At 39.6% G+C, this 25,298-nt stretch overlaps 6 protein-coding genes across 14 annotated transcripts; 4 read left to right on the top strand and 2 right to left on the bottom strand.

Annotated features, from left to right (window-relative positions):
* LOC111328377 (major facilitator superfamily domain-containing protein 6) lies at positions 1–1,533 on the top strand. Its single transcript, XM_022932789.1, has one exon. It carries the CDS (start codon positions 1–3, stop codon positions 1,531–1,533), a length of 1,533 nt encoding a protein of 510 aa, XP_022788524.1.
* A 2,523-nt stretch (positions 1,534–4,056) lies between these two features.
* LOC148718861 (major facilitator superfamily domain-containing protein 6-like) lies at positions 4,057–5,838 on the top strand. The gene has a single exon (XM_088741625.1). The coding sequence runs from the start codon at positions 4,218–4,220 to the stop codon at positions 5,805–5,807; it is 1,590 nt and encodes a 529-aa protein (XP_088597751.1). The 5' UTR covers positions 4,057–4,217; the 3' UTR covers positions 5,808–5,838.
* Positions 5,839–7,456: 1,618 nt separating this feature from the next.
* LOC111328376 (major facilitator superfamily domain-containing protein 6) lies at positions 7,457–10,833 on the top strand. The gene is made up of 2 exons (XM_022932788.2): positions 7,457–9,202; positions 9,315–10,833. The coding sequence occupies exons 1-2, from the start codon at positions 7,549–7,551 to the stop codon at positions 9,485–9,487; spliced, it is 1,827 nt and encodes a 608-aa protein (XP_022788523.2). The 5' UTR covers positions 7,457–7,548; the 3' UTR covers positions 9,488–10,833.
* Positions 10,834–10,946: 113 nt separating this feature from the next.
* On the top strand, positions 10,947–16,241 carry LOC111328360 (major facilitator superfamily domain-containing protein 6-like). Of its 9 annotated transcripts, XM_088741659.1 has the most exons (6): positions 11,310–11,375; positions 11,726–12,155; positions 13,206–13,388; positions 13,773–14,770; positions 15,068–15,161; positions 16,057–16,241. In XM_088741659.1, the coding sequence occupies exons 4-6, from the start codon at positions 13,832–13,834 to the stop codon at positions 16,239–16,241; spliced, it is 1,218 nt and encodes a 405-aa protein (XP_088597785.1). In that variant the 5' UTR covers positions 11,310–11,375; positions 11,726–12,155; positions 13,206–13,388; positions 13,773–13,831. The 9 variants fall into 9 exon arrangements, with proteins under 9 accessions (XP_088597780.1, XP_088597783.1, XP_022788503.2 ...); XM_088741654.1 differs by lacking the exon at positions 11,310–11,375 and adding an exon at positions 10,947–11,210 and having other exon boundaries at positions 13,773–15,161; XM_088741656.1 differs by having other exon boundaries at positions 13,206–13,311; positions 13,773–15,161.
* Positions 16,242–16,653: 412 nt separating this feature from the next.
* On the bottom strand, positions 16,654–18,857 carry LOC111328375 (major facilitator superfamily domain-containing protein 6-A-like). The gene is made up of 2 exons (XM_088741653.1): positions 17,366–18,857; positions 16,654–16,920 (listed from the first exon to the last, which is right to left on the bottom strand). The coding sequence occupies exons 1-2, from the start codon at positions 18,330–18,332 to the stop codon at positions 16,799–16,801; spliced, it is 1,089 nt and encodes a 362-aa protein (XP_088597779.1). The 5' UTR covers positions 18,333–18,857; the 3' UTR covers positions 16,654–16,798.
* A 73-nt stretch (positions 18,858–18,930) lies between these two features.
* Positions 18,931–24,520, bottom strand: LOC111328374 (uncharacterized). Its single transcript, XM_088741821.1, has 2 exons — positions 24,213–24,520; positions 18,931–23,592 (listed from the first exon to the last, which is right to left on the bottom strand). The coding sequence occupies exon 2, from the start codon at positions 23,570–23,572 to the stop codon at positions 19,481–19,483; it is 4,092 nt and encodes a 1,363-aa protein (XP_088597947.1). The 5' UTR covers positions 23,573–23,592; positions 24,213–24,520; the 3' UTR covers positions 18,931–19,480.
* Between the last annotated feature and the right edge of the window lie 778 nt (positions 24,521–25,298).

Raw genomic sequence — 25,298 nt, 5'->3', positions numbered from 1 at the left:
ATGAGCTCCAATGAAAATACTGAGCTTTATGGGGAGAAAGAGACATGCTCACACTCACACGACAGCGAGAGAAATTGTTGTCCAAGCGTCGAAAGAAAACTTATCCCGGCCAAATTGTTCTATTTCTTTTATTTTTCTTCTTTGGGATCACTGCTGCCTTATTTAGCTCTGTACTTCAAGCAATTGAAACTTACACCAACTGAAGTCGGTATATTAATGGGCTTGAAACCCTTTGTGGAGTTTATTTGTACCCCGCTTTGGGGAGCCGTTGTGGATCGATTTAAGATAGGGAAATCGGTTCTTCTTATCTCTTTGTTTGTTGCTGCGTTTTCTCAGTTCTCGCTGTCCTTAGTAGCACCAGCTGGGCGTCTCTGTACTTTGAGCACGGTATCGCGATCAATCAAGGGTCGAAACAACTCATCTGATATTGCTACAAAGCATGGGAACTCTTCCAGTTACTGGACGAATTTTGTTTTTGTGTCTTCCATATTGGATGACCTTCCGTGGCCTCTAACATATACCAGTAAAGAGATGGAAACTCCACAGACACCCAACACTGCAGAATTATTTACAGTACTAGTTATCATCATTCTGGTCTGCAACATTATCTCGTCTCCATCTCTAGCGCTCGCAGACACAGCAACAATGCGAACATTAAGGCCAGATGTGCACCTGTATGGGCGCCAGCGCCTTTGGGGATCGGTTGGATGGGGAATCGCCTCATTTTTAGTCGGTGCTTTGGTATCACTGACTCATCACTGCCCAAATCCCTTTACAAAGCCTTCTGATATCAATTATATGCCTTGCTTTTGTACATTTGGAGTTTTAATGCTTCTTGCAGTCGTTACATCTACAAAACTTAAGTTTGCGTATGACTCCAAGGATGAGAAGGTCAAGAATCCGGGATTGATGAACGATTTTAAGCAAAGCGTCAATATCAGCTACATTGTGTTCTTATTTACTGCATTTTATTTTGGAGTCCTCAACGCCTTCACGAAAACCTTTTTATTCTGGCACTTAAAAGACTTGGGGGGGACGCAGTTGTTATTTAGCATCATTGCAGCAGCAAACTGTTTCGCCGAAGTAAGTTTGTATCTTCTATCAGACAAAATTATTACACGATTGGGACATACCCGTGTTATATACCTTGCGGCCGCAGGATTTACTTTACGTTGTTCTTCTTATTCGTTTCTATCAAACCCTTGGCTAGTCCTTCCGTTGGAGTTTATGCCTGGAATAACAAATGCCTTAGCATGCGTGGCTATGCAATCGTATGTGAATGAAATATCGAGAGGCGATAACGTCACAACCCATCAAGGTATTCTTTGTGGATTTTACAGAGGACTTGGTTATGGGTGTGGCGAAGTTTTTGGAGGTGTGATGATCAACTTCGTAGGATCGGGAAATGCTTTTAAGGTTTTTGCAATAGGCGCAGCTTTTACATTCTTAGCAAACATTATTGTGGAAGATTTATCTGAAATCAAGCCAATTTTAAAAATTCTACTCGCGAGACTGACGAAAGTGAAAGAATAACATTTACAGTTTTTAATGACTGAGCAGGTTCCACAGGCGGAACAAAGAGAGGGCATATAGGAGAAAGTACAAAAACGATATCATATTTATTAAAGGGTAAACCTCCGATCATACATTTGACACTTCGCATTGCTTGTATTAGGCGAAATACTGGCCTTTTCTTTTCATCTAAATTTGATGGAAAGGTTTGGAATGTGATAGTAATATCTAGATTCAAAGTTGAAATTTTCCTAAGTTTTTGTAAAAGTGGGTAATGTTTCAAACCACAATCTTATCCTCCTCTCTCCCTTGATTTAGCCAATCATATCCGCAGATTTTGAACTTGGCCTTAAATTGACACTTATTGGATTCTTCCTTTTTATTGGAGTTGAGTTGAGTTTTCAAGCTTTTGTTATCACAAATTTGTCGCTTTTTTTAATCTAAGAACTCTCGAAGTCTTTTCTTAAAGTCAAATGCTGAAGTTAATTTAATTAGTTTATCACATTTTTATTAACTGAGTTGGGCTCTAGCGTCTTATTCGAAAAAGGACATTTTTTCCTTAAAGTTGGCGAATGATCAAACTGTGTCCCAACTAATGAATAAAGGCTGATAGTTTCTAAAGAAACTGTTAGGGGCTGCGTCGGTGGGGGTAACGAAATAATTTGGATATTTCAACAAAGTTGAAATGGTAAATTGGCCACCGTAACGATTACAAAAGCTGACGTTTCGAGCGTTAGCCCTTCGTCTCCGACGAAGGGCTAACGCTCGAAACGTCAGCTTTTGTAATCGTTACGGTGGCCAATTTACCATTTCAACTTTGTTGATATATCCAAATTATTATGTCCCAACTAAGAATGAAATGAAATTTTCAAGGGAAAAACGGAAAACAAAATTGATAAGAATCATTTCCGAAAAGCTCACACCACCACGACAGTTCCTCGGTACCCCTTAGCTTGTTCAGCTAACTCATAGTTCTTACTACTTAACCCGTTTTCTTGCTCTCATTGTTAAAAAATCCGTCGTTTGTTGTACCTTTAGACTCATAGCTATTTCAAAAAGGTCCTACGCCAAAAATCATAGGAAAAAAACAATATTTAGTAAAAAAGAAAAAATTTTTTTCCATATCTAAAATGGATTTCACTATACACTCGCTTACTTGAGTATACGATTAACAACTTTTGTCATACTAGAATTCTATTAAGATTGTGTTTGGTACTTGATAAGCTGCTTCAAAGGTACCTCTTTGATTAACTGCATGAAGCCGGACTCTTTATTCCATGACTTTTCCCAAGCTCTCGCGGTAAAGTGTCACAAATCACTATTTGACATCTTCAGCAGAGCGAGAAGTTCCAAAAGTGATCGATCATGACAACAAACCTTTAACTTTGAGTGCTGAGTGAGTCCTTTGTTCTGGGTACTTTAGGAGAGTAGTAAGATCTTTAATTTCAAGTTACGCGGTTTAAAGCGATTTTGAATTTTCTTTTCAACAGGTGCTGGTATTCTCTTCGGATTAAGTTCTTTCATTGCTAATTATAACTGAAATGTTAAAAATTCCATAATGCTGTTTAGCCAATGCAAGAACTAATATTATTATAAAGTATTGCGAGCATTTAAAATTGGCAGTGGGTTTTAAGATTGTGACGAAAAAGGTAAAGAAGACCATGACCACCTGCCAAAAACTCAGGTGGTCTTGGCCTTGTCAAAAAAGAGATTAATAGCCAAGAAAAATCGAGAAACTGGAAGTTAGAAATCCCAGGGGCTAGGAACTGGAAGCTAGAAATGCAAAAGAAGAGCAAAAAATTTAAAACACTCAAAAAGCGAGCCAAAAACAGACCCAACTACATTGTAAGAATGACTTCAAGACCATAACGGTTGATTTACCACTACAGTCAGTTTTGAAAAGCTGACATTTGGATCGTAAATACTAAATCAGAGCAAAGCCGTTTCGACCAAAGTCTAATGCCCTTTGTTAAAATTCCCTTGAAGAGTGCCCTTAAAGGTCTTTGACCTGAAGGTAAAGACGATAGTCTGTAAAAATTCGCTTTCCAGGTTTAATTTTGGTTATGGTGGGAAATGATTTATCAAGAAATAAATCTATTCAAGACAAAAGTAACTAATCCTTGCAGTCTGAATTGATGAAAATGATGATGAAACAAGAAAAATTCGACTTGCTCTCCTAAATGATGACATTAAAAGGATATTTTAGTACCCAAGGCGAACAATTTTATATCTATGATGCTAGCCAAGAACAATTATAATACGAAAACCCAAGCATGCACCTACTTCAAGAGACTAATCTATAAACAAAAGAAACACTTTAACATTTCCAGATTTAACGTTGATTTGTCACTATCGGTATTAACCCCGCATATTCTTAAATATTGTCGCAAAATTTAATTGAGTAGCCTAAAGGATTTTCATCTCAGGGAGTACAGGCTAAACTGGCGAAAGAAACGATTGGTGTTTCTTAACAACACGGCACCTGCACTGGGTTGAACATAAAAAATTCACATGTTGTCACTGGACAGCCATTAACTGACGAATTGGTTCAACGGACACATGTTTGAAAATGTTACGTGCGTAGACAGGAATTCAATTTTGTCCTCCTGTGCGTGAAACCTTGATCCACATTTACGGGTTCAAACACAGTATTTTATATCATATGATTCAGGGAATAATATACTGATGCGAAAGACTTGTGCGAAATGACCAGTGAAGAAAGGAAAGCGATGGCCGCCCATGAACACAACAAAGAAGATAAGCAATGTTGCCCGAATGTGAATCGGAAACTCTTAATTCCGAAAGCGTTTTACTTCTTTTTCTTTTCTGCTTGGGGATCTCTTCTTCCGTACTTAGCTTTGTATTTTAAACAGCTGATGCTTTCACCGAGCGAAGTAGGAATCCTTATGGGCCTTAAGCCGTTTGTGAACTTTCTTGTTATCCCAATATGGGGCGCCATAGTGGATAAATGTCAAAAGAGCAAAGTGGTTATGGTTATTTCTATCATCGCCTTGATTACGTCCACTTTCACTCTAAGTTTGGTTCCTGGACCGAAAAAGAACAAAGTGGTGGTTAAACGGTTTTGTAATATGACTGCTCCGAAATATTCTAGCCTGATTGACATACACAGACCCGTTATTGATAGCCCAAACTTGGAGTTCCCCGAACCAGGAATTGACAAGATGGTGGATCTGGGCAGAGGCCAAGAACACTACATGCCTTTCTTTTACAAAGGCCCCAAACCTTGGGCTCTGGAACTTTTCATCAACTTAGACGAAAAGACCACTGTTAGGGTAGAATTGGATACAACACAGTGTTTTATGACATTATTTTTGATAACGTTTTTCGGTACTTTGATATCTGCACCAACATTGGCTTTGGTGGACACAGCCACACTACAGCTTCTTGGCTCGGAGACCTACAAGTACGGCATGCAAAGACTCACGGGATCAATTGGTTGGGGTGTCGGTGCTTTCGTCGTCGGCGCTTCCCTTAAAACAACTCACCATTGTGGCAAAGATAAAGACTACGAGATCGTAGATTACGTTCCTTGTTTTTACACTTTCGCTGGTTTGATGTTTCTGGGCTTGATAACGGCCACACAGTTTAAATTTGAGGAGAAATCAAAGAAGTCAAAGGGAGCAAGTCTTAGTGTTGGGCTGCAAGCTTTGAAAAGCCCAACGTATCTCATGTTTCTCTTCACAGCGTTATATCTAGGCTTTTTGATGGCATTTATAAAAACATTCCTTTTCTGGCATCTCAAGGATCTAGGTGGAAGTCAGCTACTTTTTAGTATCATTTCCGCAGTTAACTGTTTCGCGGAAGTCAGTATGTACTTTCTTTCCGCCAAACTAATCAAACGAATTGGTCATGCAAAAGTTTTATACCTTGGACTCATCTGTTACTCAATTAGATTGTTCTATTACTCAGCCATTCCAATCCCGTGGATGGTCCTGGCTGTCGAGTTACTTCCCGGTATAACAACAGCTGCAGTATGGGCTGCCTGCCTCTCTTACGTCAGCATTAACTCGGGACCTGGCGCTGCCACAACAATGCAGTGTATTTTGCATGGAGTGCACTGGGGCCTTGGTTACGGTGCAGGGGAGGTGATTGGAGGCATAATGGTGCATCACTACGGTGCACCAACGACATTCGTCATTTTCGGTATTTTATGCTTAGTTATCTTAGGCGCATATATTTTAATTAACTACTTCTGCGGGTCCAGAGATGGGAAAGAAGGCTGCAGTGCAGACTCTGAATACTCAGAAATAAGTGACGATGAAAGTAAAAGATAGCTATCATTGAATAAAATGAACTCCAAAGAAAGCTTGTTGTTAACGTTTAAAACATCCCCAATAGTCCGCAGTTTTTGGAATTTTTCAGCAGCATTTCTGCTAATAGACATATTGAAAAGGCTTGCGTAATTTTCAGAGGAAAATTTCTGGTCTGTATAACAGACGCCCTATCAAGAAAATAAAACTCGAAAAGAGTTCCAACTCCTATATTTATACTCGCGCTCTAAGAACGTCGAAAACCATATAACATTTAACCCTCCAGATCCATTTATATGCTTCTCATTGCCACTATAGGTGTACTAGATATTCTATTTCATACTTCATCGCTATTAGTTGGTGTTGGTGCTACCCAATTTTTGCCTGCTATTTACGATAGTAGTAGTATCTACTATCGTTAGGAGCTAGACCACAGTAAGTCTTTCTTTATTTTGCATTTAAGACATTTCCCTTTTTTGTCTGTTTTATTGGTTTATTTCTTGCTTTCAGTTTACTTCATAGTCGCTTCATTGTTGATTAGGCTAGTGTTACATTTCTCAGGGATATTTTCTTAGTTTAGTTTCTGCTGTATTTTTCTTTTAGTTCGAACCACACAAATTCAGCTACAACCTTCAATAATAACTTCGCAATCTTCAATCTCTACTTCGCCCTTTTCGTCCCTAATTTCACCCCGATTTCTTTAGTTTCATTTGTAATTTTGATTACCTACCACATAAAATTAACCTTGATTTCTACTGTGCGGTGGAATTGTCTTCTCCGCTATACTAGTAACCTTTGGAGGTTACACCAAAACTCTACCCAATTGTACTGAGCAGAGAACCAGGTGTGTCTCTAGATTTCATGAACAAGTGAGATGCCTGCTACATTTGATCTTTGGCGCGCAGTTTGAAGGAAACATTCATAAAAGCGTTGAGTTTGTTACAGAAGATTGTCACAAGTTTTTTTTTATTTGAAAAATATACTAAAAAAAAAGCAAAATGCATCGATGTAAAAGTTGTGAAGACAGACGAAAATAGAATACAATTCTGAATACGTTTAACCACTCAAAAGACGGCTACGAGTTGTGGCGTTTCAACAATACAACTCAACAAAGGGGAAGCTATGACCCTTCGTTCCCAGCTGAACTCGCGCCGAAAGAGTTCAGTTCCTAAGATTTCTCACATAATTCATCTCCGTCGACCGTTTCGTTGCTTGTTAGAGGAGACTAACAAGAGCCGTCAAAAAGAGAACAAAAAAACTCAACAACTCCAGAGATTTTGTTCCGCATTCATATTAAAGCTCTTCTTTTAAACTCTACTTAGATTAGCTAACTTTGACGCGCTTCATTCGGGATTGACAGATATGTAAGTATTATTTCGTAACTAAAGCTTCGCTCAAATGCTTTTTCCGGGTGACAAAAGGCCACTATTGCTTGAATCACCTGAAAAATAATTTGACTATCAAGAGAAATATCAACTGACCTCTCAGTCTATGAATTAAATAATCTAATAATTTACCAAGAATCGTGTGTTTACTCGAAAACATATACCTCTTGAGAAGAGGTTTGTTTCCCCTAAAAACCTGCCGTAACCAGTGATCCACCTGCAAACAATCACCGCCCATCTGATGCGCACTTGAACTTGCACGTGCATTCAATAACTTATTTATCACGTTTTACAACAAAAAGTTCATAATTCTTGTTCAAAGCTACTCTATATTACTAAATAGACTATATTAGAGTACAGTACACAGCATAAGGACAATTATGGCGGAGAAAATCCCGGAGGAAACTGAAAATGGTCACCGTGACATAGCAGAAAGCGAGAAAAAGAAGGAAGGCTGTTGTGGCATCAATAAGGTCTACTTGGTGTCCAAAGGATTCTATTTCTTCTTCTTCTCTGCCCAAGGATCACTTTTGCCTTATTTGGCTTTATTTTTTAAACAACTCGAGCTGCCCGCACGTCAAATTGGAGCTATTACGGGGATTAAACCTTACATCGCTTTCTTCTTCATTCCATTTTGGGGGTGCGTCGCTGATAGATTCAAGAAAGGGAAGATAATGTTTGTTATCTCTATGATCGCTGTCGTAACAGGCATGGTCGCCTATGCTCTTGTTCCCATCAGTATCTGTGAAACAGAGCCAACAGAAGCTCATAATAAGCGAGCCCTCTCAAAGGATTCCAACAGAGGCACATATTCATATAAACGTCACAAACGCTCTACGTGGTACACATCATTACAATTTCCAATTACCAATTCAACAATCAACATAAATACACAGTCAAGAGTCGTTGATAAAGTTGAGCCGAAAAAATCAAAATCAAAACGAGCAGCTCATTTACTACGGAAGCACTCCCACATATCAGATCTGATACAAAAATTATCCCCGATGGGGGTGAATAAACGAAAGGTAGGATTTAATCAGCTAAGTGGCAGAGCATCACGACAAAAACGGAACAATCTTACGACCTCCTTGGACAGCGTTTCAGAAATGGCGGACGAGTCTCTTGATGAAACCCCCTGGTCTCAGTCAGATATGATAGCCTTGCAAGACCAGAAATCCAAGAAGACTCCCTCAAGAAAGAATACATTTGTCTTCTTATATCTTTTGTTAGCAACAATTTTCACTACCATATTGTCGTGCCCTAGTCTTACATTCGCGGACACAGCAACTGTGAACCTGTTGAAACAGAATGATGACACTCGTAAGTATGGTAAGCAGCGAATGTGGGGTTCCGTCGGTTACGGGTCCATGGCATTTCTAGTCGGTGCGGCGGTCAGCGGAACCCACCTATGTCCTCCTGGCAGCGCAAGAAGAAAGGATGTCAACTACTATCCATGCTTTGCCATGTATGTAGTGTTTAACATCATTGCTCTAGTTGTAGGATCGAGATTTGAATTCAATAATAATGGTAAACCAAACAACCAAGAAACTGGTGGCGATCCTAAAACAACAGAAGATGATCCTCGTCAGAGCAAAGAGACGACTAAAAGTGGCAGCCGAGGTATAATAGCGGGACTCATGCTACTGACACAACCAAGACATGCTATGTTTTTAATCACCGCGTTCTATGTTGGCATTACTATGGGTTTCATCCGGGTATTTCTATTTTGGCACCTGAAAGACCTAGGTGGCACTCAGATACTCTTCAGTATCATGACAGCAATCAACTGCGTTGCTGAAGTGTCACTCTATTTCCTTTCTACAAAGTTAATTTCCTTTCTTGGAACCGTAAGAGTGCTCTACCTGGGGTTGACATGCTATGCCATACGTTTGTTCTACTACGCATTTGTTACCAATCCTTGGACTGTTCTCCCAGTCGAACTGCTGTCTGGCATTACCACTGCAGCTGTGTGGGCCGCCATGATGTCTTACGTGGGCACTCATTCTGTAGAAGGGGCTTCTGTAACTTTGCAGGGTAAGCTTCGTTAAGTTATGAAAGAGCTGCTTTATTTATTACTTTACTATCTACAAATTCTACTCTCGCGGTGATTTTCAAATTATTCGTTTCCTTTTTGTATCCTTGCTAGGTATTTTGCATGGCGTTCACTGGGGTCTCGGTCATGGATCAGGAGAACTCATCGGCGGACTGCTTATAAGTAGCTTTGGTGCTCCCACCGCGTTCTCCATATTTGGATCACTGTGCCTCATTTTGATGGGCGTTTACATTCTAGTTAATAGCCTAACAAACAAATCTGAGTGAATTATGCTTCATTGAAACAGCATCCCCAAATGAACCTGACATATTCGGAAGTAATTAACAAATTAGAGACTCTCAGAAAATGAGATCAGCATGATATGAGCCACCATAAACTCATGTACAACATTTTCAGGCTTGATTAGAAGTTGATTTACGATCCCGTCGAACGAACGTCATTGACAGAAATTTGGAATCAAAGTTGATGAATTATGGTCGTTAATCGGTTTTTTTAAAAGGGCTTTGAGCAGTTCAGTCAAGACTTTGGTTCAATTCCTACTTAAACGCATCAATAAATGTTCTTGTAGCGAAAATGAAATTCTGTCGATTATCTATTTCCAAGAGATTTGCTTGTCGCGATTTAAGGGATTTCACAATCAAAAACATCTCTTACACAAAGTTTCCCCAACAGATGATAACCAAAAAATATTGAAGAAAATTTAATACCCTGTGTTTGTCCTTATGAACTTGAATGAACTTTGACTGAGGCAATTGGTTCAATGGCCCAAAGTAAATCATCATCTAGCTTTCAACACTGCCATCGCCTGGGCGTCCTGAAGCCAGTTAATACGACATGGATTGTGGACTTTTTCAACTGTCTAACCAGTTTCTATGGTAAACCTAACAAACACAAAGCGTGGGAGAAGGGCGTAAACGCCGAATTATGAAACGGAAACACCTATCCCTCCTGTTTGCAGAACAAAACGATGCTTTACAAGTTGTAAAATCCTTGGGATAGGTGCTTTCCGAGTGAATAGCACGTGAAGTCGGGCAAACAACACCTGTACATAGTACCACGATGTAGTCACTATTCATGGCTAAAATATCAGACACAAATTAGGTTCTTGAACACAAGAAAGTTTAACTGGAAATTGACTCACGCTCCACGTTTAATAAAAACATACAGTGTTTCGAAATTCGCTTTAAGAATCGAGGGCACCAAGATGGAATTTTGGAGAAATGTATCACTAAATTTGATTTTACTGGGAGAGGAAGGTCACCCAAGAACTTACATGGGATTGGGCTTGCGATCGATTTTAAACGGCGTTTACTCGACTCACGGACAACCAAGTTCCGAAATATTGTGTAGTAGGGGCTCTTGCCAAATCTTAAAGCTGTCTTTCGCTCATCCCATGCTTTTAAAATTAGTCTAGTAAGCTCATCCCAAGCTTTTAAAATTGGTCTAGAATATGGCTTACTAGATTGCTTAATTATCGCTAACGCGGAATAAAACGACAAAAATACGAAGCAGAAAGACGATAGACACTTAAAGATCTAATGAGGTTATAAGAAGCCAGTTCTCGATTAAGATTGCAAAGATTTAGTCGAATAAAATATTAAACACATGGTAAGCTTTCCTTTTCTGGCTAAAAGGGGATACAGGGGAGAATACTAAGAATGAACGCTGCCACCGCAATGCATCCCGGTTAAGCGTGGTCTTTTAAGTACGTGTGAGCACACGTTCCATAAGATTCTGCAACCTGGGTTTAGGGTCTGACTTGGGGAAAAAACCGGCTTCAAAAGCTTAATTCTGTGATCAAAATACCTTCAATCATATGTAAATCGCTCTGATATTGAAGTCAACGAACATGTGCTCGACTAGTTTTTGTTACAAAAACGAATCGGAAAGTTAAAAACACGTCCACCTGATGGAAATACACTGACTGGACTGAGTGGTTATGGAAAATTACCCGAATTGTCGATATAAATGATGATTTATAACAATCAAGTAAGCCTTTAATCTGATTTCAACTTTTATGACTTTTAAAAGTATAGTGTTTCTATGGATCGCAAGCAAGACTATGACACGTGTTGTGAATTTTAACTCAGTCTCCGCTGACAATTTCTGCGGGAATATCTGTGGGGGCTGTAATATTAACCAAATGCATGAAGGGTAAGTAGCTTTAACTTTTTCTCTCCAAACTTAACCTACGTGAATGCGGCGATATACCACGAAGTAATTCGAATACCACGAAGTAACTCGGCGTAATTCCGTGTCTAAATAATGTCCAGCTTTACACTCGACAACGATAATACGGGGATATCGTCGAGTTTACTGAAGAGGGTGAATTGTGCGAAACCATCATGTATTCTTTGTGAGGTTCAGTTGTGAGGAGGCAAAGAGGAAACCTTATGGCATAAAGCACTTCCAATCGACCTAATGCTTCTCGTTTTTGCTGTTAACTTCACTTTTCGTTTGATGACTCAGTGGTTAATGCTCTTACTCAATATCAATCTTGACAGGTTAAACACAAGCGCAACCCTACGGAAGCCGTCAACTGCCACCTGCAGTTTTAACATTTGTTCGAAATGAGACCAGCAATTGCCTAGACAATCAATCTCAAACGTTAATCTGTCTAAAGATTAGAAAACGTAGGAATCAACTCAGCAGGTAATTGGCTCAATATAAACATATTCCTTTCCGCCCAGTTTACTGGTTGGATTCTCAACGGCTTAAGAACCTCTCATCAAATGGATTAAAAAAGCACAGAGTTCATGTAAATTAGTTAGGACGAGAGATGTACCTTTCACTCAGTTAGGATAAAACTCCTAACCTTAAGTAGGGCTAACAACCATGTGATCAAGCGTATGATTTCGTAGACTGTCGTTCAGGAATGAAGGTTTGATAAGCTGGGGCTCGTTGGTTTCCGTCATGTTACGCTGGTGTGGACAGGTTATTGGAACGATTTTGCTCTCTGTAATTGATAACTGACTATGTGAATAATCTCAAGTTATTAACATCTTAATTAATATCTAATATATTTCTAAGCTATGAATTTCTCTCAAAGCAAAAGAACTAACCAAACCAACAATATGCTTCGAATGGAGGTGTTCAATTACGATGTTTCGCAACCGTGGCACACAGAAAAATCTGAGCCTCCATAATTCGAACCACAGCCCCCTCTTACATAATTCGTTAGCTAAATTATGATACGTTGGCTAATAAACAGACTTGACTCGCTGCTGGAATACCCTACAAACGTATTTCACCCATTCGTGAAAATTTTTGCCCCTTTTAATTTATACTACTGTTTGTTATCATTTGAGTCTGTTGCATCAAATTCAAAATGTTTAACTTTCATTACCTATTCCATATCTAAACGTGTGAAATCTTTACCATTACCTCTTACCGTGGATGGAACATCTAAGCTTGTTGTGGGTAGTGCCCATCCTGGTATTTACCTCAATGCATTTTTGCCACTTATCAGCTAGTTAACGGCTAACCCGGGGGGTACTCCCTTATAAGGGCTTAATGGGGACGTGCGGCCAGCCAGGGTATGTTATTCGAGATTTTTGTCTTAAACAGGGTATCGATTTATCAATTTTTGTCTTAAACAGGATATCTTTTCTTGGAAAATAAACAGCAAAATTTTTACAAGCTCTAATTTTAATTAATATTGAATTCCGTTGATTTTGGCATTGATACCAGGCACATTAAATGTCTTAAACAGGGTATCAAAAATCGGAATTCTGTCTTAAACAGGGTAGGAAAATCAGTGATATTTGTCTTAAATAGGGTCAGGGTATAAGGGGCCGCGCCGCACCTCCCCACCCAGGAATATATCGAGTATTCCCCCCCCAGGACGGCTAACAATGCAATCTGCAATGATCGGATCAATATGTTGCGATTAATCAGCTAGCTGATGCAATATCAAGATACTAAGCTCGCTACCCTCCCCGAAAAAAAACTTTTTAGAGAGTTACTGCCTTTGTTTCTTTACAGAACCCACTCTCTAAAGTTCCAGTGCCTCCTGCAAATTGAGAAGTACCCGATGTAACAAGAATCCAATGGATGCCAGACTAGACAGGGGTCGCGTTTGCAAGTGATGGTACGATAGTTTCCTCCGCATACTCAAACTCTTTCTGGATCACTAAAGCAGAGGAAGGACCGCAGGGAAGGCGGGGAGTAAGTTGCGCTGCACTAATTTTTTGAGCAGGACGCCCGAGGAGAGGGAAGTAACAAATTCGCTGAGCATGCTTGCAGAGAGGCTTAAAACAGGCACCAGATTTGGAACAGGGTCACAGTGGTATATTTCGTCTCGGACAAAGTATTTTAAATAACCTCTGACGTTATCAGGCCATTAAACAATAAACTAGGAGAAATCGAAATTGTCAGTGATAACTCCATAAGTCTATAATGTATCCCACATGCGCACTAGGCCATTTTTGGCTCATGGTTACGGGTAAAATAATGCAAGATTCTGTGTTCGATGATTCTTATGTGGGGTAAATTTTCATCTTCCCTAAATCATAATTACACTTTCTCTATCCGTATTTCCTTTCTTCACAGAGCTCGGTTGCAAGCACAATACAGGCTGATCAAGGCTGTCCGAGTCAATAACATGAAAAATGTCAAATGAAGGGAGTATCAGCTCTTGTCACCCGGATGAAGAATCTAAACAACACAGCGACGCATACCTTTGCTGCGGATATTTCAACCAAAAATATGTCGTTTCAAAGATGTTTTATTTCTTTTATTTTGCTGCACTTGGCGCTATACTCCCGTTTTTGCCCTTGTTCTATAAACAGTTAGGTCTACCGGCCAAAAAGGCCGGAATCATCTCCGGTATTCAACCATTTATATCATTCGCATTTACCCCCATGTGGGGCGCATTATCGGACAAGACTAAGAAAGGCAAACTGGTATTCGTAATTTCGTTCACTGCTCTAGTGGCTGTTGGAATAGCTTTTCTACTGACTCCAATGCCAACATGCAAAGACAAACCTACAGGAGACATTCATCGCGAATTAATATCAGTGAAAAATCAGTCTGTTTTTAAAAAGATGTATCAGGTAATAGCAGAATCACAGAATTTTAACAGATGGCCAGTTGGAGGGGAAGAACTCAATGATTTCCTCGCACTCAGTGACAAGCAAGGTGGCCGTCACCAGAACAAATTCGACGTATTTTTATACCTGTTGTTAGTCAGTTTAGTTGGTACGATATTCTCGTGTCCAGGCCTTGCTCTTGGTGATGCAGCTGCTGTATGCCTCTTGCGGAGAAATAACGATATACATCAGTATGGAAAGCAGAAAAGATGGGCCTCAATAGGGTGGGGTTTGGCGGCGTTTACTTTCGGTGCGATGGTTAGCGACAAATATTTGTGTCCGTTGGTACCTGGGCAAAAAAGAACTATTGACTATAGTCTATGTTTTTATGGCTCCATTTCATTGAAACTTTTAGCTCTTTTCTCGGGGCTTCGGCTTGATTTCGATTTAAACGGTAAAGACAATACCGATGACATGGTAAGGGAAAGGCGCAGTGGTGTTATGGCAGCGTTAGAAGCAGTGAGTCGTCCTCGTTATTTGGCATTTTTTGTGATAGTTCTTTACAGTGGAATGACATTTGGCATGATTATGGGGTTCCTATTTTGGCATTTGGAGGACTGTTATTCCCCACAGATAATGTTTAGCATAATACCAGTGGTACGATGTATTGCAGACGTCATAGTATATTCTGTGTCCCCTCACGTTATAATTAAAATAGGGGTGCATAATTTGCTGTACCTTGTGTTAGCGTGTTATGTGGTGCGATTGACAAGTTACGTATTCGTTACCAATCCGTGGTGTTACCTTTTCATTGAGGTTTTGTCAGGATTAACATCTGCAGGAGGCTGGGCAGGATTTGTGACGTATATTGCATATAACTCTGTGGAAGGAGCCCCTGCCACTTTACAAGGTGAAAGCTGTTATTTCTGACTCTTGAGTTATGTGTGTAAGATGGACACTTTTAGAACTAATATGTTAGTTACCTGACTTGATGAAATACGTGGTGATTGGCAGTACCAGGCTTTTTAACGAACTTAAAAGGTCTTAAACGAAATAGCTTTTGTTAAACCACGAAGAAATGAAAAATGCAGGTACTTATAAATAAAGGGGTAAGATTCCGGTGTCGATGGGGGAGTATAACAAGCCACTTTTGGTTTTATCAGCTAAGTTGATAACGTGAATCGGTCAACATAAAGAGTTTCAAAGCTGACGTCTCGTTATCCCTCCTTCAGAGCGAACGGAGGAAAAAGTAAACACACACACCCTACAACTACAACTACTCCATTTGCTTTGACGAGGGGCTAACGCTCGGAACGTTAGCTCTTATCAACGTTAGCTAACGCTTGGAACAGCTCCTCAGTGTCCGTTTTTAAAAACAAATTAAAACTCTTCTTTTTAAAAAAGCGTTTTTCTAATTTTACGATTGTGTCATTCTTGTTTAGCGCTATATAAATACTTTATTATATTATCATTATTATTATTAGCTTTGAAATTCTTTACGATGACCAATTGACATTATCAACTTAGTTGATAAAAGCAAAATTACCTAATATGGTTGTACTTAGTTTTTACGCCAAGTGACTCTCCCTCCGTAACAGGTCTTTTGTTCCATTTTAAACCAGTCATGAACTATATCTGTTGCCGTTTAAAGAACTTGTCATAGATAGTAACTGTTTGCAACAGACATTTCTAATGTTGCAGTAAATTTGAACTGTTGTTTATTAAATCACCACTTGAGACAGACCACCTTTGTAAGCTTTCTATGCTCCAGCAATTTACTGACGCCATGTTGCCTCTATCAACAGGTATGCTTCATGGCGTGTATCATGGGGTAGGTCATGGACTAGGGCGAGTTATAGGAGGTTTCCTCTTCAGTACCTATGGAGCTCAAGTAACATTCTCTATATTTGGCGGTCTCGGGTTAATTATGCTGTTAATGTTTGCGTCAGTAAACAAAATATTCGAAGATAAACCAAAAAGTCAAAATTAGTTTAAAACATCATGCTACTGTTGTACTATGTACATGTTAGACGCTTTCGCTATCGTAATGTTTTTGCGTAACTTGAATAAACGAATTTGCGAAAATCTCAGATATATTGTCTTTCAAAGACAATTTAGATAGAAGTACTCGAAAAAAAAGGTTTAGTTTTAACCAGCTGGTTATTTAAAGAGGAAACATCTTGCTTAGGCTAAAGTCAGTAACCGAATTACCAGTTAAGTCTTTTGCTTTTGTCGCTGTTACAATTAGAAAATATTTGATTAACCAATTTCACTCTGAAAAGAACAACGGTAAACCGACATTTAAAAAGATTAAAAGCATATCTCCCATCATTACATACCGAAAAGTATTCCACAAATAAAAATAGAGCGAGATAAATGAGTTATCTTATGGTTTTGATTCGACCTTGTTTAAAACAACAAAAATTATAAGGACACAAAAACTAGCAAGAGCGTATAAGAGAAACAAAGTCTTCATTTCGACAAATTGGACAAGAAATCCTCCCATAAACCCACCAGACGCGAAACCAAGTCCCATGTAAACTCCACTTAGAATTCCTTGAACTGTGTTTGATGCTCCGGGATGTAAACCAACGTAAGAAACACACGATGACCAGAATGCTGCCGTGGTAATTCCTTGGAGTAATTCAGCAGGTAAAACTGCCCAAGGACTTTTCATGAAAAAGAAATATGTAAAGCGGAGAGAGTAACAAAACAACGCGACGTAGATAACATTGATGTGTCCGAGAAAACTGAGTAACTTGTCGGTCACAAAAAACACACATACTTCTGCCGCACAGTTAAGCCCATTTATAACGCTGAATAATAACTGCCCTCCCCCTAATTCGTGAAGATACCAAAATAGAAAAGTTTCTATAAATCCCGTGGCTGAACCGCAAAAAAACGCAATGAACATGACAAAACAGAATTGAGGATTGCGAAAAACCTTGAGTCCTTGTAGAATTTTTTGAGTCTTTGAGCCATCTACGACATTTGCTTCTTGTTCTTCTTTGACAAAAGGCTGATCAAATTGAAACTGGGTAGCGCATACAAACGCCACACTCATTGCCGCCGCATAAACGTAAAAACATGGCATGTAGTCGATAACAGTCTCACCGCATTGATTTGTGTGATAGTTCGCGCTGACTGCAGCTCCGACGGAAAATCCTCCAATGCCCCAACCCAGAGATCCCCAGAGTCTTACTCGACCATACTTATGAGTTTCCCCGTTGAGACTTTGAAGCGTTACAGTATCTGCAAATGCTTGTGCTGGAGCTGCAATCGCAGTACCAATTATAGTTACAAGTAACAAGAATAAAAACTCCTTGGAGTCACATTCAACGTACTCAACCCCCGTTGCTAGAGCACTCGTAAAATCTTGAGGAGGCTTTTGAGCTGAATGCTCTGAGGACGCCACTTCCGTCTGATCTTTTAAGTCGTTATTAATCCTCAGGCCTTCCTCTTCTTTGTCATGGTTGTGTATAGTAACGTTACAAACATCCTTCAGATCTCTAAATGTTATAGGAAAGAACGGTACAGTTGTGTCAAGATACGGCGACACTCTGGAATAAAAATCGTATTTTCTTGTATGCTGATGAGTAACAATCTTTGAGTAGGAAAAGTTTCTCGTGAATTTAAGTGAAGATGTGTGACTCTTCGGCAATGAAATTTCTCTATTATCACCATCGTTGTATGTATTGTACTTGCTATTGTTGTTGTTGTAAAGTTCGCACCTACCAGGCTCATCAGTGGTTGGAACTAATGACAATAAAAAGTTTGACACTAACCAACCTAATACCGACATTAGAAATATACCCTTGCTTTTGCAGAACCTATCTGCGCATGCGCCCCACAGAGGAGTTACACAAAACTGAATCAGTGGACGGATACCAATAAGGATTCCGTTTTGATGAGAAGATAATCTCAACTGTTTGAAATAAACCGGTAAATAAGGAAACAGTGCCCCAATAGCCACGTAAAATGAAGTGTAAAATGCTTTGGAGAGCCATCGTCCTTTGTCCATGGTGCGGTAAAAATCTTTTCTCCTTACATTGTTTTGTGCCACTCTTTTCTCGTCTGCCATTAATTTTAAAGGGTTCCTGGATTGTGTTATATACCTTTGAGAGCTCCCTCTGTCTAATTGGAAATGATTAACCCGTACAAGTTGTAAATAGTTTCCTTGCCTTGAATCTTAAAAGCGCTCTTCGACATTACCTCAGATGAAGAAGAGCCCCAAATTAGTCTTATTTCAACATGTCAATTCGATCGCAGTTTTTTCTCATCTCTGCTGAATGATGAATCCATCCAAAATCAGAGCTAATTCGCGAGAACAGCTCATTCCTTTGCGGAGACATCCAACTATCGACTGGTACTTGGTAACGCATGACAGAGTTTGATTGTTAGAATGAACCTGACATAGATCGTCCAAAGTACCAGACACATCTTGTTTATGAATTACGTCTTATAAAATCCTAGTGATGTTAAAAACGGTAAAGAAATCTCATCGGTAACTGATTTCGCTTCATGTCCTCTCACTGTAAGTGAATTTCTGACTATTCTGGAAGTTTGATTTGCGAATCCAGTGACACAAACGCCCTATTATGGCCATTTCGATTCATTTTTACCGATAAATTAATTAAAGAAAGTGGAAAAACTACCATGTAGATTCATATGTCTCTAGAATGGAATGACAATATTTTATGTTATTTCCTTACTACATCCTAAACAATGATTTTTTTTCTCAAAAACTGGATTTAATTTGGTCTCGTGTTGTGTTGTACAGGGGACAAATAGGATTACACTATGATAATGCATGAACATTAAAAAGAGCACACTCTTCAGAAAAACAAGTTTCAATTGTTTAAGATAAATATCTTAATGTCAGGTATAATTCTTAATGTCCTGAATTCACCACTAAAGTACTTAACGTGGCTATAAAAAGAATGGCACGAGTAATGTATCGGTAACTGAAAGCTATTAAAAAAATTACAAGCACTGAAAAAAACTATAGGATTCTTATATGTAATAATGCAATCAGAAAGAAAATAATCGTTTATGTACTTTGCGATTTAAAAAATATGTATAAATATATCTATGTATACAAAATGCAAGGTACTCAAAATATTACCAACGGCAAAATTTTTTCTGACCCTATGTTTATTTTATAAAAAAAACACTACGAGCTGACTAAACTTTCGTAGAACAACAGTTGTCATCCTCTTGTCAGATGCATCAACGTAGGTACGGTTTTAAGCACTGATATATTATCTCAGCCATCTTGTCGTAGCCATAAGCTGTCGGATGAAGGTGATCATTCCACAAAAGAGCCTGGGTTTGAGGCGGAAGCGAATGTCTTTGAAGCTTAGCGGCCAAGTCGCACAACACTACATTTCCTTGTGATCTACGCGCATAATTCCTTAAGTCTTCGTTCAGTCTTTTACGCATAACCCACAAGGTCTTAAAACTAGGCCAAGCTTCGTAAGCCGTTTCCGGAATAGTTAAAAGGAGAGTTCGAGCACCGTACCGATGCGCTGTTTCATGGAGCATTTCAATATCACGAGCAATTCGTGGCTGCCACACGTTAATTAACTGCGTCATAAATGAATCATCGTCTCCAAAGTTCTTAACATGCGCAACGTCATTGGTTCCACCCAAAATAATCACCCAATCAAATCGTGAGCTGTTTCCCAATACCTGAGGCAAGCGCTTGGTCATGCTGCCATGTGCCATTTCGCGCACTTTTCCACTCGTTTTGACGTAATACTTCAGTCTACCGTCAGAATTTAGCAGTTGACCGAGTCGTTGACTGTAGGGGTGGTAATTGCGCCCGTGGTTGAAAAAGCCATTAGTTAAGCTATCTCCAAAACACAAAATGTTTCGCGAGTAAGGATCTGAAAAAGACCTTTGGGGTGAGGAAGTTATCGGAGAGGATGCTGGTAGAGACTCTGGTGACTGCACAGAGGAAGGTTCTGAAAGAGAAATGGATGGAGGTCCTGCAAACGAAATCTGTGAATTTTCTCTCAGGGTAGGAGGAGGTTGGATTGTAACAGCTGGTGGTGTTGGTTTTAGTTGGGTGGTTGGTGACTGGAGCGGAATCTTCGTTATTACAGTAGTCTTCAGAGGGATAGCAGTTGATTTTGGCTTGGATTTCAATGGAGGTATCGCAATCATGGCCGTCGGTTTTGCAAGAATTACACTGCTCAGACTATTTGACTTTAAGTTTCCTATACCTAAATTTGATAAAATACTCGTCAAACTTGTCCTGTCCATTATCCTCTTGGGTTTTGAAGATGTTTGTTTTGTTGGGAATGGTGGCTTTTTCGCCTTAAGCTTCGATTTAAAACCTTGAATCAGCTTAGTTCCGTCTTTGCCAGCCTTCTTAAGCAGGAGTGGAAGAATGCTTTTCATGATGTCTGCCATGCTTTTTTCACCTGACGTATTTTTCGTCGGGGTAGTTATCTTATTCGTTGGTGTAGACTTTTTTGTCGTCGTTTTTGGCGTAGCAGTGCTTTTTGTTGGTTTATTCTTTACCTTGGTGGATTCTGATTCGCCGCCATCATGATCAGTGTTGATGATTTTAGCTACTACTGAAGGAAGTATTTTCGCCAACAGCCTTTGAATGTTGTACTTACCATCCTTTTGGCCATTTTTCGGGTGTCTTGGTAAGTCTCCGTCTCTTTCGTTGTGTTTGGTTCCATTATTTTCTTTCACGTGAGTTATCATTGAAGTGGAGTTGTTACTTTTGTTGGGGTTTTTGTCCACATTTCTATTTTGCGTAAGAACAGCTTCAAGAGAATCAAAAACGTTATCGTTATTTGTTTTGTTATCCTTTTTCTTCTCATACGTCCTGGCAAGTTTAAGAACTCGTAAAAGCTTTCTGTAGAATGGTTTATCTAGATTTTCAATTTGTTCTCTGGTTTTCTTGGATGAAGGTTTGTTCTTTTTCTTTCCTAAACCGCCCTTCACTTTCCCGTCATGTTTCTTCTTCTGTCCTCCATGTCTTTTCTTTAGTTTACGCTGTTTGACATGTTTAAGTTTCAGGTGGTGACTTTTTTTGTGCACACGACGATGAACAATTTTCTCCGCTTTCTTGGTTTTGTGGTACTTTCTTGGTTTTTTGTTGGATTTGCGGGTCACTTTTGACCTTGAGGTTTTCTTTTTGGTGTGCTGACATAACTTTACTCTCTTTTCCTTTTGCTTGTGACCACGCTTCGAAGATGAAAAGCTCAATTTAGATTTACTCTCATCCCCTTTCTCAAGTTTACGAAGAAATTCTTGAGATAAACTCCAAACCCTGGTTTCTTTCCCTTTGGCAGGCAGTAGTTTCATGGCGTGCGCATAAGAAGGGTCACAAATACGCACGTTATATCGTGGAATTTCTTTATCATTCGGAGCTGTTTTCTGAATGTGGATAACACCTTTAGTTACGTACCACCTTTTACTACACAGCTGAGCATATTTGACGGAAAACCTCCGATGGTTTCTATGCCTTGTTCTTAATCTTACAGGTCGACACGCGAGTAATGTGTGAAAATATTGCCTATTGTGACTCACCACCCTTGTAATTTTCACGGTTCCTCGAGTTGAAAAAGTATCAATAACTTTGCACGTTCTAACACGATGCCTGCTAATATGCCATTTACCTCGAATTTCGTCATTGACAGAATGTTGTTTTCGGTAACGATGATATAATTTGAAATCCAAAATTTTTTTATGCCTCTCGTGTGTGACGTGGTCGCCGCCTAAACCTTTTGAATGACGATGAATCACATGATCCTTCTCTCTGAGGGGATGATGCAAATGCTGTAAGTGACCGGTTCGCACAGTTATCTGTGGGTATGGAATATTAGTCCTTCTATAAAGTGACTGGTTTGATTTGTCATGACGTCTCCTATGTTGTGCTCTCTTTTTCAATCCATGATGAGTGTGGTGAACCTCAGTTTTTGATGAAGTTTGCGCTCGTCTTGATGCCAGAACATGTGATCTGTGACGCACCCCTCTAACCGTCAATCGATTATTACGGCCCTTATCCAGTTTTCGTGTGCGATGACTTTCCTTGTTTAGTCTTACCGCTTTCCTGTAACCTTTAATTTTGTGATATCTTGTTGAAGAAGCTTTTCCCAAAGCCCTATTGCTTTCCTCTTCTATATCCTGAATTTCTACGTATTCCGAGTGTTTTCTGAAATGAAGGCTCTGTTTCCTTTTCTTGTGTCTTCTAAATTTTTTTCGAGGCTTCTTCCTCCCATTTCTTGCATGATTTGTTTGATGCGGTGTTAAACCGATTTTGCTAGAAGTTCCTTTTAGGAAGGAAATGAGAGGGGATGGAGTAGTTTCTGCTCCACCAAAATTAGTCATGAAGGGGCCCTCTCCATAACCGTTGCTGAAGGAACTTCTGGGCATAGAAATCTTGCTGGAAGGAAAGTAATAGGGGGCTATGGAGGAGACATTAGATTCCACAGGATATGACAAAAAGGCCGGCTTATCATTGAATATTCTGACGGAATCGCTGCTATATGGAAATGGGCCAGAAGCCTTGGTTTCGAATGGATAATTCTGATTTTCCATCACACCCTCCGGTATCGGAGGCTGAGAAAAAGGATAATATGCTTTGGGATAAGGCACTCTGGGTGGTAGTGGATTAAAAACAGCGGGGTATTGTCCTAATGGGTAATTCAAGGCTGGCTGAATGCTTTTGAAAGATTCTTGGTAATAATTATAAAATGAGTGTTTTGTCGCCCTCACTCGAGATGGCAAAGTTGGCGATAGGTTCCTGAGTGCAACATTTCCTCCAAGTAAAGGATCGTCATTGTTGGTAACAGATGTAATTTTTTCGCGCTCGTTACCTTGTGAAGGAAAATAAACTGAAGACGAGGGCCTTTGTGGTGGAGCCTCGTTTTGAAAGTGATGAAATCCCTTCGCGTTTTGGTGAAAATGTTCCGTTATGCTTTCTGTTGTCATCCAAGGATAAGCGTTGGAATAGCCCGTGAGGGCATGCGCCGTGGGACCTAGCTTAGTGGTTGATGTTGAGTTACTAGAACCAGGCCTCCTTGTTGAACGAGAGTGAGCGCTGACAATTTTCCAAATGGCGTACAGGAATGTCAAAATAAACAAAGAAAAAACGGCGTAAAATGCCACAGATCCATATCCACGGTGACACGACACAAGTGAGCTAAATTTTTCGGCACGGTTAAGGCCACCACTGGCCTCTTGCACTCCTGACCGTGCATTCAAATTATGAATTCGTTTCCACCAGTAACTGTTTGGTACTGAACGGGACGCAGTGTTCCTAGGCCCGGACGTTCGATTTCCTTGCTCTCCAACCATTGACAACTACATCGAATTCACTGCAAGTAGGAAGGAGAAGAAGTTTAAGAGAGTGAATAGTGTTAAACTAAAAGAGGGAATTGCACGGTATTGCTTAGGAGATCGTGATTGTGCTTTCGCAATAACGAAACGAAACCATTTATAGCACCGCGCATTGCATGGTTCGTATAAAACCAATGTGGGAGATGGTGGTACATTAGACAACATATCGAGAAACAGGTTTACGATTTCTGAGTAATACCCTGGTTCATCTATTCAAAAATAGCTATCAGAAGTGCCTTTAAGCTGAGAGGTTGCAAAAAGCATTGGCAGAGTTATGAGGTGGAAATGTTTCCAGGTTTTATGCGGAACAGAAAAAGCCATCCTAACTATTGCATTCAGAACTATTTCAGCGAAGCAAGAAATCCATTTGTATGATCTCTTTGCCTCAATAGACAAACTAGTTAAGCTTTCATTCGACAGCAACAGGTGTGTTAATTGTGAAACTTACACGACTGCTTGGTCAAGCAAGTGGCGTGAACTAATAACCTGACAAAGACCGGGCATATTCATGATCAAAGCGACAGAAAGACACAAAACACGGAAGAAAACTTTGCCATGGATTTTAAACGATCCTCGGTGGAAAAAAATATATACTTACTCTAGACCAGCTAAAGCACTCAGAGATGCTGTTTGGGCGTACCCGGGTACCCACCCGCTCAGCTAAACTGTTCAGTTCTTGACCTTCATCAACTGTCAAATTTTACGCTGTCCCCCGAATAAGCTGATGAAATTGCCTTGGCTTCCTGCTGAGGTCGATTTGTTTGGACCTTAACAGCGAATCTTACCGTTATTTTAAACCCAAGATGAAGAACTTGTTCCGACACATGAAGAAGAGGTGTGGCAGAGGATTCTCAGAGAAAAACTGCCATACTAATATGGAAATGATGTGCGATAAACATTGTTAAAAATGAGGTCATGTCGTCGTATAGGGGTTTGTTAGATTCATCTTTTCATAAGTTTATGGTAGGAATTCTATTACACTAATCCCTACTTATTTTTTTCTTTTTGTATGTTTGTTTGTTTGTTTTTTTAAAAAAATTAAGCTTTAAGGGTTACAGAGACTATGCAAATTGAACATCGATCGATACTGACGAATAAAAAATGGAGCTTCCGAAAACATCTCCTGTAAATTCAACTTAACTTAAAATGTACTTGACGTATAATTTACTGTATGCCAGTCACACGTTGATATGTAGAAATACAAAGGCTCTAACGGAACTGCAAGCGGGACATTCGTTGCTGGGGCTTAAGGAAAAGCTTAAAATATAATCACTAAATAACGTCATGCATTAAACCAAAGGAGCTTCCATTCACCCCAAAAACTCCACCCATTAAAACACAATTATGTTTGACGGGCTTGTTGGTACGTAGAATTAATGGAAAGAACATTTTAAGATGATCGAATGGATACCTATATTCAACTTACTGTGCTAAAACAGTAATAATAAAATCAACATGGAGACTAAAAACGGTATTATTCATGAAGGAAAATATGTCAGGTTGCACTCGGCAAAACTGTATTGTTCGGTGAGAGTGCGTCTTGAGGAACGTTATGATAACTGAAAATATATTAAATCCGCCTGTCAAAGTGAAAGCGCGAGCTCCTCGATACCAACAGATACGCAGGTGTAAAAGTACGAATGGGAAAGCACATTTGAACTTGTGCCTGTGCTCATTTCGTCCC

Source organism: Stylophora pistillata, chromosome 12 (genome assembly GCF_964205215.1).
Source record: "Stylophora pistillata chromosome 12, jaStyPist1.2, whole genome shotgun sequence".
NCBI lineage: Eukaryota > Metazoa > Cnidaria > Anthozoa > Scleractinia > Pocilloporidae > Stylophora > Stylophora pistillata.
Note: the sequence above shows the minus strand (reverse complement) of the source record. Positions and strands in the feature narration are given on the sequence as shown.